This window comes from Lampetra planeri, chromosome 2, assembly GCF_965212315.1.
Source record: "Lampetra planeri chromosome 2, kcLamPlan1.2.h2, whole genome shotgun sequence".
NCBI classification, from domain to species: Eukaryota; Metazoa; Chordata; class Hyperoartia; order Petromyzontiformes; family Petromyzontidae; genus Lampetra; species Lampetra planeri.
The window spans coordinates 7,081,410-7,097,146 of NC_136108.1; the positions used below are offsets into that span (position 1 = coordinate 7,081,410).

At 43.7% G+C, this 15,737-nt stretch overlaps 1 protein-coding gene across 1 annotated transcript; it reads left to right on the forward strand.

Moving 5' to 3' along the window:
- The first annotated feature begins 9,344 nt into the window (after window positions 1-9,344).
- LOC144726249 (myosin light chain 3, skeletal muscle isoform-like) lies at window positions 9,345-14,091 on the forward strand. The gene is made up of 7 exons (XM_078604795.1): window positions 9,345-9,674; window positions 10,285-10,312; window positions 10,739-10,882; window positions 12,681-12,854; window positions 13,027-13,104; window positions 13,521-13,562; window positions 13,919-14,091. Exons 1-6 carry the CDS (start codon window positions 9,570-9,572, stop codon window positions 13,547-13,549), a joined length of 558 nt encoding a protein of 185 aa, XP_078460921.1. The 5' UTR covers window positions 9,345-9,569; the 3' UTR covers window positions 13,550-13,562; window positions 13,919-14,091.
- Window positions 14,092-15,737: the final 1,646 nt, after the last annotated feature.

Genomic DNA, 15,737 nt, shown 5'->3' on the forward strand with positions numbered 1-15,737 from the left:
CTGTCATTTATTTCGTAATGCAAGTCAAAAGGGGGCGGCATTCACATCGCTTGCCGATGAACACTACGGCAAACATACAAAACAGGGTGGTTCCGCGCATGACAATGAGCTCATCTTGGGGGTAGTTGTTGGGGTTGAGCATTGCTCAGATATCAAACAGCAAATAATCGAGAATCCTGTTCTGTGTCTCCACGTGTAAATCAAAATCTGTTTTAGTCCCTCGCCATATTCGCTTTCCAGATAAATATTAGTCATCAGCATTTGTTTTAAGCAAGCACAACTCTGGGCCGGTTTCGACATTCTGGGTCTCATCAGTAGAATCACACTTCTTGCTGGGTTACCAGACGTTATTGGCAAGAGGACTCCATCTAAACGATGGGGCAAACAATAATACAACGTTATATACACGCACTATGCGTTGTTGTGGAGCTCTGTGGGCAAAACAAAAAGAGGTAAACACACATTCTGTGTCTATACGTCAATATAAAAAATATGTTTAGTCCATCAGTTTATTGGCTTTTCAGACCAAATATTACCCGGCGTGTGTGAATGTTTGTTCGTCAGTCCTTGTCAGGCACCAAAGCCGCATTAGCTTCATACAGGAATCGAGCAATGCTGTAATAATTTCAGATTAGTGGCATTGTGACATTTAAATTTAACTACGACTACTATAGAAAGCGCGAATTGCCGCATTATAAATGAATGTGATCGACTGAAAAGCACCGACTTATTTCTAGATCGGAGAATCGGCGTCGCCGTGGTTAGGGCTCTGTGCGATCATCCCGGTGACCCAAGTTCGATTCCTTCCCAGCCACGGCTAATATCAGAAGCGAGTGATGGCTGAACCGATCACCACGTGTCCCCTTCTTCAGCAACCCGCACCGGCCAGCATGGTGAAGTATGGTCAAATAACCCCCAAGACTCCATGACCGGCGTGGGAAACCCATCATCCAGCAGTGGATTGACAGAGGCCTGTGCTTTACACAGATACACCGCGGGTGGCCAATCGGGATTTGTTGGCAATTTTTACGATAGAGAAAAGACGACTCTTATGGACATGTGTTTAAACGCGTGTTTATTTCCCATTTGTAAGTACAACAGATTATTTAATATGAGCAGAAGTGACTATTGAAAAGCACAGCTGCAGGTGAGGACCTATTCCTCACCGGTTCCAACATCCCCACTGCACGTGGGACAACGGTTAGCGCGCTTGGCAGCGTACGGTGCGAAAGAAGTTCAACATGTGTACATATACAGTACATACATCACGACGGCAGTGGTCCACGTTACGGGCGTTAACATTTCCTTGCCGCGTCGTGGATTGCTTCCCATTGCCATAAAGAGGAGCCGCGTGTGTTAGAGTAGAGAATACTGCACACCGTACGCAAGTAATTTGCATCATTCAGATCGTTAAGGAATGCAAGTATGGGGGCTTGGGCAGGAGAACGTCGCTGGAAGAAGAGATGCTGGACAGATGTGAAAAAGAGCTTCATAGCTCATCGGATTTAATTAAATATTATGATTCTGACCGCCAACGGGGGCGAGGGGCAAGAACAACGACGGAGTGGCAGGCAATGAATGGAACGCGTCCGTAGGAGATGGAGCGAGTCAATGGCCTCCTGTGGCGGAGCTCGGCGGAGTTTTACATCACAGGAGCGTGCGAGGTGGCGGCGGAGGCGGTTTCGGGAGTGCTCACGTCAGCAGTAGATTCACCGTGGCTGATAGTGATGATGATGGTGGTGGTGGCGGCGATGATGGTGGTGATGATGATGACGGTGGATTGTTAGCGAAGGCTTGCTGTGTGTAGCGACAGTCCGACATTTCTGCACCGGGTTCGGTTTTGCCCCGTGGCTTAGGGGCCGTCCATAAATGACGTCACGCACTTTGGGGGGGGGGGGGGTTAGACATTTGTGACGATGTGTGACGATGGGGGGGGGGGAGTGAGAAATGTGACGTCACATCAAAATGCGCAACTTTAAATAAATATAGACAACACGTTCTACTTAATTAAATAGACTTTTTAATGTTTTCTCCTACAACATCAGATTGCAGCGCCACATTAAATACGCACTACAATGACAAGAGTTTAAAGTGATTTGAAGCACGTTTTATATTTAGGGGGGGGGGGGCAGAGCTTTGTGACGTCGTATTGAGGGGGGGTCTGACTTTTTGTGACGCCGTGTGACAAAGGGGGGGGGTCAAAAATCATCAAAAATCGCGTGACGTCATTTATGGACGGCCCCTTAAGTCTAAGCGCTGGCCAGTGTGGCTATGTACAAACATACGCCGCTGTAGTACATACTGCCGTATGCTCCGGCCGATGAGACGCATACCCTTTGTATTCTAAAGCAAGAGATGGGGGTGCGTATTATAACCTGCAAGGAGGCGCGTGCGTGCGCGTGACCAGATCCGTATGACTTTCTTGGCATCGGGCACGAGTCTTTTGGACGCGTCTCTTAATGTCCGGAGGGTCGTCTCATCATCTGGCATTGAATCGAAACGTGTGCACGCGTGCAGTGCCGACGCCACGTGGACAACTACTGCACTAAATGTGATGCACAACATTGATTCGCCTGCAACAAAATATAACTCGTAGTGTGACATTACACGGTACTTTCAAACGGCATAGGAACCGCTGTATATAGAGGCATAGAAGATGTGCGTTATCTATAAAGTATATACCTACAGTATATTGTACATTACACATGTAGGCTTAATTATGTTTAGCCAACGTGAACAGTGGTGTACGTATTCTTTTTTTCCAATAAAGTCTATCCCACTCTTATAAATGGCTTGTGTGATATGTAAGTGCATCTACCGAGCGCTTTGTGGCCGGTTCAAAACCGTGCAGGGTCCAGCTTTACAGCTGTACAGGTGAGCAGGTGTACAGGTGTAGAAGAGTGCATGTGTATAGCAGTGACGTGCGGTGAGGTCAATGGCTGGGAGGCATTGGCTCGTGTCAGAGCCAGATTCACACACCGAGGGGGGCGTGTCCTCACTGAGGGGGGCGTGCTAGACACGCCCCCCTCGGTGAGGCAGATGTTTTACCTACGTGACTTTACCGAAAAAAAAACCTAAGAAGATGATTCCTTGCAGTCACGAAAGCTTCAAATCTAGAATAGATGTGATAGCTGCCTCCCTTGGTGCTTTTTCATTGCAGTTTCATGACGGGACCAGCGAGCCTAAATATCTTTATACACATACGTGAAATACGTTACCTGGAGTATGGAAGGCAAGGACATGAAGGGGTCTACAAACATTGCATTGGTGACATACTGAGATAGTAACAGGCACACGATTATTGCCCGCGCTCCATTCAGTCACTGAGGGGTTGTGCAATTAGAGGGGAGGCTAAGCTCGTCACTGCCTCACCTCTCGTCTCTTCCTGTATTTGCAGCGGAGCTCCGCAAATTTGGCGATTTTGACTGTAAAAATGATTGGAATCGTACAAATATTACATTTATAACACAGATCACTGGAAAAATCTAAATATTTTATTTGATTATTCTTTTTTTTTACTTTCGTCACAGCTATTTTCATTGGAGTATGACAAGTGAGGCTCTGCCTCCCCCTGCCTCCCCTGACCGCATGTCCCTGGTGTATAGGTGTGCAGTATATACCTTAATTATATTGAGCCAACGTGAGCAGGTGTGCAGGTGAACAGGTGTTCAAGTGAGTAGGTGTGCAGGTCAGTAGGTGTAAAGGTGTGCAGGTGTTAAAGTGAGTAGGTGTGCAGGTCAGTAGGTGTACAGGTGTTCATGTGAGCAGGTGTTCAAGTGAGTAGGTGTGCAGGTCAGTAGGTGTACAGGTGTGCAGGGGTGCAGGTGAACAGGTGTTCAAGTGAGTAGGTGTGCAGGTCAGTAGGTGTACAGGTGTTCATGTGAACAGGTGTTCAAGTGAGTAGGTGTGCAGGTCAGTAGGTGTACAGGTGTGCATGTGAACAGGTGTTCAAGTGAGTAGGTGTGCAGGTCAGTAGGTGTACAAGTGTGCATGTGAACAGGTGTTCAAGTGAGTAGGTGTGCAGGTGAATAGGTGAGGAGGCGTACATGTGTGCATGTGGGTGGACACTCCTTGGCTGGTACTACTGTTCGCGGTTTTGCTCAATAGTTTTTGATCTATGAGAATTTAAGAATATGTTTGACCCTTTCTGGCAATAAAACAGATGTTAAGATGTTCAAACACCAAATAAAAGCCTTCTGCAAGGATTCATGTCTGCATTAACCACACGTACTTGTGGTGAACATGCAAACAAGCATGCTCTGATAATATATGGCATTGTCTTTGAAACTGATTGGCCTACACCAGAGACAACCTTCTTTAGGGCCTCGTCTCACCAGTGTCAGACCAGAGAACGCCAAAAGGCGAACAGTACAATGACAATGCCACTATCAGTGCATTCATATCTGGAGGTGAGCAGCTACAAAATGGGCCCTTTTTGCCAGTAAAATTCAATTCAACAAAACAGCAAAGCGACAGCTACATTAAATGCCTTATACCAGTACATTATTTGCCAATGTTCTTTTTTAACGGGCCGTAGGCACAGCCGAACTGCACAATCAACCACTGCAACAAAACAGCTCAGAATATGTCGGAATATTCAACAAATAATTTGGTGATGCTCCCTTGGCAGTGGTGCACAAAGAAGCACAATTAACAACACTAAACTGAGGACAGTCGTCAACAATACTGCCATAAAATAAATACTGTGTATATAATTGGCGAGCTTTCAGGAAATGGCCCTTCTTTATAGCGCACCATGTTCCGTGTCGGAGATGGATGAGTTTCTCGTCTGAAACCCGCTTGCGATTCCCGCATTAGAAAAAAACCGCCCAGGTGTGTGCGTATACGACCAAAATCACACGTGATGCGCCAGATCTCGTAAGCTAAGGGGCCGTCCATAAATGACGTCACGCTCCTGGGGGGGGGGTCAGACATTTGTGACGACGTGTGACGAGGGGGGGGGGTTGAGAAATGTGACGTCACATCAAAATGCGCAACATTAAATATAGACAACACGTTCTACTTGATAAAATAGACGTTTTAATAAATGTGTTCTCCTACAACATCAGAGTGCAGCGCCACATTAAATACGCACTACAAGGACAATCGTTTAAAGAGATTTAAAGCATGTTTTATTTTCAAAATGAAAATATGGTTTTTGGGGGGGGGTCTGACTTTTTATGACGCCGTGTGACGAGGGGGGGGGGGTCAAAAATCGTCCAAAATCGCGTGACGTCATTTATGGACTGCCCCTAAGCCGCTTTTTGGCCTGGATAGTGCTTGGATAGGCGACTACCAGCACACAGCACGGAGAGAGAGGCCAGAGAGACAGGCAATATACTTATCTGGCGCCATTCACTTCACCTCTCTGGCTGTGAAGAAGGGCCGTTGCCCGAAACGTCGCCTATTATACATGTGTTAATTTCTAAGGCATTATTATTTGCCAATGTATTGAGTTTATTTTGTTACCTGTGCTTGTGCACCACTGCCAGTACTATCAGCAAACGAGTTGTTTCTCGTAAAAGGCCAACGTTAACAGCTGCAGCCCTGCAATTGCTTGCTCACTCCACTGCTGGCGAAATAGCTTCCACTATACTCTTTGGTTTTTCGGTAAAGTCACGTAGGTAAAAAATAAAAGAAAGAAAAAATGAAAACAACTAAATGAAATCACGACGTTTCGGAAGCAACACAAGCATCCGTCATCAGGTGTGACCGCTCCAGCAAAATTACTAATTTAGTTGTTTCATTTTTTATTAATTTGATTTTTTACCTACGTGACTTTACCGAAAAAACCAAAGAGTATGGGATCCCTGCAGTCACGAAAACTTCAAATATAGCTTCCACTAGTCTAGAGAGCGCCTCTACAAGATATTTTTGTCCACTTCTTCCATGCTGGCCAGGCGAAATGGATGGGGTGGGAGTGACCACACGTCACCGCGTCACACGCAGTCTGCCCATCGTCTCACCGGCGCAACCATTAATATCGCTGGGTGTATATCGAGACCGGAGTGTTGAAGAACCTCTCCCCATTGTTTCAACTGCCGTGCTGCGAGGTCGAACCGAAGACCTCTGGATTGCAAGTCCAGTTTGCTAATGATTACACCACTCTGGCAGCGTCAAATGGGCAATGTATAATAAACTAAAAAAAATTAAAAGCTGACCTGCTTCGTTACTCTTAACACCCGTCAGCTGGCCAAAGCCAGTTACCGTACACAGTTTCCAGGGAATCATTAAACAGTAGGTCGCGATGAAACTCACCGGGGGCTTTTCATTGAATGGTAAATATTACATTTGACTTTTTCTGCTACATTTCTTGCACGGAAACACGGCACCACGGGACCAGAGTGGAAGGGGCAATAACGACGTGACTGATGATAACGATGATGGATTATACATTACACTGCAGAGATTGTTTTCACGGAGTTTCCTACAATGATATTTTAAATTCTCCTCGATCAATATTGTGGCGCACACTAATGGAAATATTTTATCCATTACAAACCTATTACTTGTAATTAGGTGGCATATTAATTAAGGCTTTGTCAACACACACACGTTAATGTCCGTGTTGTTAAATGTGCAGGGAGCAGGGTCCTTATGATAATGAAAGCAACGAAATGTTCTCTCATTTGTTGAAATTGGAACTCTGTCAAATTAATTGCGTGCAGATACGTGACACACAAACGAAATCTCACCACATTCGGCAATAGCAATGTAGCAGCGCCTTGTAACAAATACCAGACACATGGGCTGAGGTTTTATGTAATGATCCTTCTTCACAGCAAACATATGAATGTTATTCGTTATGACAAATGTAGTATATATATACTCTCCATACAGGGTGGTAGAGCTGTGGCTCTGTGGTTTGCGCAATGCGCTATAATCCCAACGACCTAAGTTGTATTCCCGGTCATGGCTGACGTCAGTGCTGAGTAATGTCTAAAGTTGTCCCGACTTCTGCCTATCACCAACAAGCACTGCCCAGCGTGGTGAAGTATGGCCAAATCAAACCTATGCGGTCTGTACATTTTAATGTAGTTTTCACGCATGCAAACATTATACATACAGTCTAATATACGAATATCTAAACGGTATTTACACGCATTATTAAGGATGAAACGTTTAAGAAAGTAATAATTTATTGAACCGACATTGGCTTATGGATATGACTATATATGAGTAAACCTTTGCACAAACACAATAAAACAAGAACTTCGTTATGTCCATCGCAATCAACCTAAGCATCAATAACTCTACATGGAGAGCTCCGGCAGAGGCCCTGAACACTTGTAGAACACATTTGTATGCAGACACCGTGTACCATTCAGCACACCACAGGGATTCCAATTGGGTTACGTGTTATACATTAATACGTGCTATAAACATCAATAGAACACGTGAAAACTAGATCTCCCTGAACAACGTAACTCGCCAAAGACTATATATACATTTACCCATTCCTAGTTTGTTCAAACACATTTTGGAGGCCACTTATATAAGTAAAGTAAAACAATATATTTCTAATTGGAAACCCAGCGAACTTGTGTCTAAGAGAAACCGAAGGCCACACTCGCGAGCAATTTGCACTTCCAGCAGGCGTTGGTCGCACGGCTCCTTCATAACGCGCCGAGTTTGCTCCCCGCGCTATCTTCAGCGCTGTCGCATCCCCACGGCTCAGAGCTGGGCTCCTCTGGGGCGGCTCTGGTCAGACCGCGCTCCATGGCCTAACATGGCCAGCTCTGGCGTTGTTGCTGTTGCTGCATGCTGTGGTTGGTGCTGCAACTGCAGTGGCACTCGTTTCTGCAAACCCGGCCGCCTGTCCAGGCGCTGACAGACACGAGGACTAGCTCTGCACTCCGAGCCACAGCCTTTATTAGAGTTTTGGCATTGGCCCTGATTTGACCATGGATGTTAAAACACTGGCTGGTGCTGGCCTAAAATTTGGGAAAGTGCATGGATGTTGTGTTTATTTATAAAATGTTGTGTTTGGTTAAGAATAAAGCATGTATATTAATGATGGTTAAACTAAACATTAGCAATGTCAATGTTTGCATATTCGTATTATATTTGTAATAGTCACTCCTGTTATTAAATTGTAATTTGTCTGGAATATGGTACATTTTTAGTACCACACAAAGATTGGGGCCTTAGAAGCAACCTGAAGTTTGCCTATTGAGAGGGTCAGTCTGCCAATAATACTATTAAGTTTTCAACTTGCTTGTAGAAAAAAACTGTTCAGGGTAATTACCTCTCAGCCTTTTTGCTTCAGTGAGAATCTGCCAGCCTGGAGGAATCAGAGCTCACACTGGAACAAACTTCACAACCTGGCACACACTGAAACTAACACAATCACATTGCTGCACATGTGTTTTTCCAACAGTTATATAAAATCCATTTGTCAAGTCACTGTTAACATTAGCTTTGGGTGAGAGGGCAAAGACCACAATCTCCAGATTCTAGCTGACCTCTGTAGATGAAATACAGTGTGCAGACAGGCCAAGCAATCTGACTCAATGTCACGAATACTTGGAGTTTCCTGATAATGTTGTCGAGAGCGCATGCCGCACTAGACTGCCAGTGCAGCGCACAATGTAAATGCAACAATAACAAAAGCTAAACGGCATTGTTAGGTCACATTAATTAGACAAAGCGCAAAGCGTATGTGCGGCATTGGCGGTGGTGGAGCAGTTGAGCTGTCGGCACGCCGTCTCGGGAGAGCGTATTTCGGGCAGCAGCACGATGAACGCGTGGTGTCAGATTATTCCCTTGCGATACTCAAGGTTCGCAATTGCTTACGGGTTAATATGCTTACACAGCTGCTGCTGTAAGCTTGACTAATATGGTTACTTTAACAAAATCATGACAAAGTTTTATAATTAAATCTTGCATTTTTATTAAATGTTTAGTTTACAGTACCAATATTTTCGCTGTTTCTTCATCCAGAAATGCATTTATTTTCCACTTTTTGATCGCTGTTTCCAAACGAATGGACAGGGAAATTAATATAATTCTTAGCTCTCCGATCTGTTTTTGGTTGTTTTTGCGTGTTGATCGTCATCATGTCTAACGTTTCGCTCCATGTGCTGGGTTCTTCGTGTAAGATGTGGGGCAAATCGTTGGACAGCGTGACAAAAAAGTACACAGTACGACCCGAAAACACAACATATATATACACATACAGCGATCCAGCAAAACTCTACTTTTTTGAATGTTAACCATTGCTTAGGCTGTGCCACTCAATCTGCAAGACATCCAGCAACATTCATAGCTGGACCTGCTGATAGAGCCCCACATGGTGATCTAGTCATGAATTACAAGAGGCCCCACCCACACCTGTCCCTGTGTTGGGCCCTCGGGCTCACAGAGCGAACCTCCTGCCCAAATTGGCAGCATGTCCCTGGTGGCTGTGGGAGCTGAGGTCGCCTTTCTCTATAAAGCGTCGCTCCGAGCGCCATGTGTACACTTCCAGGACACCGGCAACTGCTCAACGTGAACGTAGCGCGGAAGTGGTGCAGTGGCCGACAGACAGAGCGTGACTCAACCCGTAGAGCTCCTACAGCTGAAGCAGAATGCCTCCTAAGTTTACGAAGAAGGAGCCAGCGAAGAAGGAGGCGGCACTACCTGTCGAGCCGGAAAAGCCAAAGGAGCCTGTGTTTGATGCCAAGGCTGTCAAGGTGCGTTCGCTGAGCAGAATGGGTATGCGTCGAATGTGTCATGTTGTGCTCCTTTTGTCTGTGTTTATAAATCAATTTACTAATGCACCTTGCGAGCTGTGTACGTTGCAAACCGTGTTACGTGCGCAGTTTCTGCAAAAGCGCTGACCTTCAGATGTGTTTTGATTAAATATGCTTTTTGTGTCTGCGAGCGTGCGGTTTGGTGTCCAAAAACAATCTTACTAAGATCATTGCGCATCAACCAAACAATAACAGTTGGCAGTTTTTAAAAGACAAAGTTGAACTTTTTTATTATCAATGTGGAGCTCTCTTTTATAGCCATTGTGTGAGTCAATACGTTAAGTAAATTAAGGCAATGTAGCATGAACACATTTCACAAGCCATAGTGTATACAACCAAAGCGTGCCTCAAAATGTATTCACGCAGATTGCTACAGACAGCAACGCTATATACTACTTGCGTACAACCCTTTTACGTGTGCATATGTTCCTGGAAATGTATTTTTTGTATTTACATAAATATGTAAGTAAAAAAACACTACATGATTAAAAATAATTCCTCGTAATTCGCAAAACACAAGTATTTGATTATTTATTTCTCTTTTTAACAGGTTACTTTCACGAAAGAACAAATTAATCGTAAGTACGGTGTTTGAAATTGTGATCATTATGATTCGACATAATTTTATTATATATGCTGAGATTTAAAAATACTTTCGTCGTCATGGCAGACATGAACGAATGTGGAATATATAAACAAAATGGCTGACCTGCAGGGCTTTTTTTGGAGAAGACATTCTTTGGTGGAAAGGGCCCAAGGGACAACCTTGAAATATCCCCACATAACCATACAAGCTCATTGAGAAAACACCCTGACACGCGGTGAAATATGGCAAGGAAGTCTAATGCCATACTAATGCATGATGACAGCTGATGGTGGCATTTACCAGCAAAGCCATCACTCATTTGTGATTTAAGTTTATATCCAATGCGAATCAACGTCACGGCAATCTATGTAAATGCATAATGGTGATAAATGTTCTGGTGCCGTTCATTTATTTTCAGAGTTCAGTGGCACATTCGTCCTCTTCGACAAGAGTGGTAATATGAAGGTCCCACTAAACATGGTGGGCGACGTCATCCGTGCCCTTAAGTTTAACCCCACCAACCTTTCAGTCAGCATCATCCAAGGGAAGCTCAAGCCTGAAGGTGTGTTCCCGGTGTGTCCGTTTTTGCTTCGTGTCCTTGTCTTCTGTGAAAGAGCAAGACCACCCAAAGATCCCAGAAAAAATATGAGGTGTATACAGAGAAACAGCCACACTCTGAAAGTTGGGGGTATCTTTTTTTTCAAATGGTCCACGGTTGTTATTGGGCAGATGGCAGATAGGATCAACAAAATGTGCCTCCCACTTTATCATATATTACAGGAGTTCTGATATATTATAATTATATTAAATAAAAGCAGCGGATGGCTTATCGATACTGAACCTACTGTGCATGTGCTGCTGTGCATTTAAAGGTCCCGTCATCGGATAGATCACTAAATGTATCACCTCATTCAATGGCGGAGCCGGGATTTTCAGGTAGGAGGGGCAACCCCTCCAGCAATGAAAAATGATAGGAGTTGTTAGTAAGTAAGGACTTGTCCCTTGCTTTTTATTCGACGCGTGTGCGGCGATGGCGCAGCCATCGATCGAGGGTCGAATTCGAACCGCGTTGTGTGATCGGCATCGCGCTCGCTGAAGGTGTTGATGCCTTCAGGGAAGTCGTGGACTGTATCCGCAACTGCGCACAATTCTGTGAGTAACTTATAACCGCTTTGCCGTTACTTATTGCCAATTATGGACTCAGACGATTGTCCTATCATCTCATAGAGTTCTTGGCACGTAACAATATGCTACACAGTGACAGTGGGGGTCGCAAAATGCCGATTTATTACTGATAAACCCCAATGATCCGATCGTAAGTAGGGATTTCGATCGGATCATTGGGGGGCACGTGTCACCCCCTGGCTCTGCCAGTGGCCTTATTGAAGGGATATAAATGCGCAATAAAAAAATACCATTATTTTTTTCCAAAATGTTGTGGGTGTCTCTAAGCCACAATTTAAAAGAATGTTGGTGGTGTCCAGACGCCCACGACACCCACAAAAGCTGGGCCACCTGGGGGTAGGTGCACCTTAAATGCAGATAATTTTACAAAATTGCCTGGTAAGACTTCCCTCTGAATTCTAAGTTCGGCTCACTGCGGGCCCTCTGAATGCATGTATGTGTGTAAATCGGTGGTGTTGTACCCCTCATATCGCCCTTAAATGTTAGCAACAGTGCCCCCCTGTGGCAATTGCTATCCATGGACAATAGTAGTTATATAACCCCTTACCACAGCATCTCTCCTACTTCAGCAAAAGTTTTCATGCTGTAGTTTTCACACCTGATGATGATTGCTTGTGTTGCAATCGACACGTCGTGATTTAATTTATTTGATATTTTATACGTGACTTTACCGAAATAACCAAAGAGTATAGTGTGAGCGTCTTTTAGACCGGTGATTCACCAACCTTTCTAGACCTTTGATAAAATATATATATATTGCAGACCACCAAGGAGCAATAGCTTTTTTTCCAATTTAAATTTCACGAAAATTATTAAGTTACTTTTGATTAACTGCGGCACTGTTGCAGAGTTACTGCAACAGTGCCGCAGACCACTTCCCATCCACCTGGTGATCGGCAGACCACAGGTTGGGAACCACTGGTCTAGATTATCAAGCAAATAATGAGTTTCCACTTTGACGATTAAGGAAGCTGCTTCGTGGTTCACCGAGCGTACAATGGCAACAGCTGTTGAGTGTGCATCTTAAACGTGACAAATTGGCTTTGGATGTTGATGCAGTTTCATGCATTTTTTTCTACAAATGAATTTGTAATAACAATACTGTCTACACCACCTTCCCTTCCCTTGCACCCTGACACCCACACCATGAAAATCTCCGCCCCATTGACCCACAGAAATGGAGGGCAAACTGGTGGACTTTGATCAGTTTCTGGTGATGCTTCAGTTCATTGTCAACCTCAAAGAGGAGGGAACCGTCGAGGACTTTAAGGAGGGTCTGAAGCTCTTCGACAAGGAGGGAAATGGTACAGTGCTGGCCCCTGAGGTGCGCCAGTTCCTCGTGACTCTCGGTGGGTAGACCATTTCAGTCCCTTGACAGTGCACACTTTTGAAATGTGTGATGTCCTCAACAAAGGTGTTAAAACATGAAGTAATCTATTGACTTAAACAGCAGCAGCTTTACAGCCACTGTTGTGTGTTACGTTCCATTATTCACTTTCGCTCTGTTATTGATATGTACAGGAGAGAAGATGCCGCTGGAAGATGTGGATTTTCTCCTCGCTGGCCTAGAAGATGCAGAAGGATATATGAAAATCGATGGTATGACTTCATTTTGTAATTCATTACGATAGTTTGTGAAGACCCAATTCTGGAAATATTATAGTTGCCAATACCAAGACAACATTTTAATGAAGTACTGTATATTTATTGCAACTTTATAGTTTACAACCTTTTGTCAATCCACTGCTGGGTGATAGCTTCCCATGATGTTTGAGTTACGTGGGTTATTTGACCATAACTAACAGTTAATGTAAAATGTCATAGCCAATTGTTACAATATTCATATATTTAATTATGTACAAATCTGCATACAAATTGCTATATTAATAAGTATGCAAACCTTGCACAAATGTTAATTTATCAAAATGTATTTTATTACCATTGCAACTGGGAATACTGATTTTTTTTTAGTGTATGCTGTGTAAACATTAATCATTTGTATTTTCTGTGAACAGAATTCATCACAAGAGTCATGGCTGGTTAAATAGATTTTTGCGGTAAGTATAAATTTGAGGATACGATGATTTTTTTTTTAAATGACAAAAAATAATTACGTCAAAAAAATGATGATCTGTCATTATCCATCCACTGCTGGATGGAAATCTCCCAAAGCAATCATTTCTCATGGACTCACGAAGAAACAATCCATCGAGCTCCTGCATATGAGGTGGAGCAATTTCATTGCTCCATCTCCTCGGTACACGTCCTATAAAGCATGTGTTTTGTCTAAGCTAGCTCATATTATGTATTTAGCTTGTGTACTTTAATCCTTGTGTACATGCATTGAGTGTAAATAAGATTCGTTTTTGTTCACTCTGTCCATTGCATTAATTGCCGCATTTTCATTTTGCAGGCTCTAGGAAAAAAAAACTTGACCAACAATGTCTTACGAAGGACAAAGAGAACAATTAAAGAACAATCCAAGCTTTTACATCTGCTAATGTATTGTCCAATGTACAGATTATTTAAGCCACATTGAGTCAATCATAAAAGGGATTTTAATGAATAAACCAATACACACCGTGACATGTCCAGGGACTGGTTTCTTGAATGTAAAATCTTACCTGTGTAACAAATGAAATTGGAATTATGTGAATCTCCTGGCACAAATGCAACAGCACGTTTACATATTCATTTTGTTCGGGTTGTGATTGACATTTTCCTATGAAATAAACAAACATAATCGGGTTTGTGGAGAATATTCAGAAATATGGTGCTGTATTGTATTTGTTTTACATTACTTCGTAAAAACTACTTATACAACCACACATACAACATATATGTGCATCGAGTAGATAGTAGGTAAACTTTTCCTTCATTTGGGGATTTAATTATTGTAGTTTTTAGATTTACATGTAAATGTAATTACCAATATAGAACTGGATACTGTACCATATTATGTTGAACTTATTTCGCACCGTATGTAGCCAACCGTGATAATCGGAGGTGCGGGGGAAGGACAACAAACTAAACACAAAAAGCTATTTTTTAAAAATCTTTCAATTTCGAGAAATTCGTTTTCAAGAGAGTAAAGGTCAGAATGGAAATGAAACAACATGCACTCTATTTTACCAACGGCAAACCTTTAGGAATGCAAACCAATCCCTCCTCACAGAAACCCAAATCATCCCACCAATCGTATAGCTACGATCGGGGCTTAATTTCTCACTCCATATTTTCAAGAACACTGCTAGGCGCACGTGTGAGTACGTGCGGCACTGCCCCATCCGATTAGCACGGTTGGCTACATACGGTGCGAAAGAAATTCAACATACATACGTGTGGCACTGCAGTGAAAAACACCGCGGCAGCTAATCGATATAGCGTATCGGTTATACTGGAAGGAACCTCCTGGTTACACCAGCCCACAGGGGATTATTGTGTCCGTCCGTCGTGCAGGGAGGGGCTGGGTGGGGAGGGGCTAGGTGGGGAGGGTGGGGAGGGGCTAGGTGGGGAGGGTGGGGAGGGGCTGGGTGGGGGCTGGGTGGGGAGGGTGGGGTGGGGCTGGGTGGGGCTGGGTGGGGAGGGGCTGGTCACCCCGTGGTGCCCTTATAAAACTCAACGTTGAACCTACTCACGCCGGCTTGTGCCCGCCCTCACAGTCGGCCATATTTGCGGAATACACCACGCCGCCGTTGACCCTGGCCATTGACCGAGCAACCCAAAAAGTAAAAAAAAAATATTACTTGTTAAATGGAAGCCACCGACTGCGCCACGGAGCTTCTAGCGGTAAACAAGGTTCCGTATTTACCGGGTAATACTGCGCGCTACTTTTACCCTACCGGGTAATTCTTCCGAGCTACCTTTACCCTACCCTTTACCTTACCCCTTGGCATGTCGACACCTTTACCCTTTACCTTTACCCGGTAAAAAGGGTAAGTTACCTTACCTTGCCGAGGCCTACTTTGAATAAAAAAAATATTTGGTTATTTCGGTAAAGTCACGTAGATAGAAAAATAGTAATAAACACAAAGTGAATAAAAATTTTAATTATAAAAATGTAATACAAATAAAAAAACAAAAAACATTAATGTAGACTGTAGCCTGGTTCTTAATCGGAGTGAGTGTACTGGCAGTCAATAATGTAGCCTGGTTTTTAAGCTTGGTGAGTGTATTGGCATTTCTATCTACGTGACTTTACCGAAAGAACCAAAGAATATACGCGAAAGTTT

Excerpts from the sequence above, each read along its gene's own strand:
- LOC144726249 (XM_078604795.1), top strand. The coding sequence starts at position 9,570 with ATGCCTCCTAAGTTTACGAAGAAGGAGCCAGCGAAGAAGGAGGCGGCA. Across the intron at positions 9,675-10,284 it reads TTGATGCCAAGGCTGTCAAG|GTTACTTTCACGAAAGAACA; the intron begins GTGCGTTCGCTG and ends TCTTTTTAACAG. Across the intron at positions 12,855-13,026 it reads CCAGTTCCTCGTGACTCTCG|GAGAGAAGATGCCGCTGGAA; the intron begins GTGGGTAGACCA and ends TGATATGTACAG.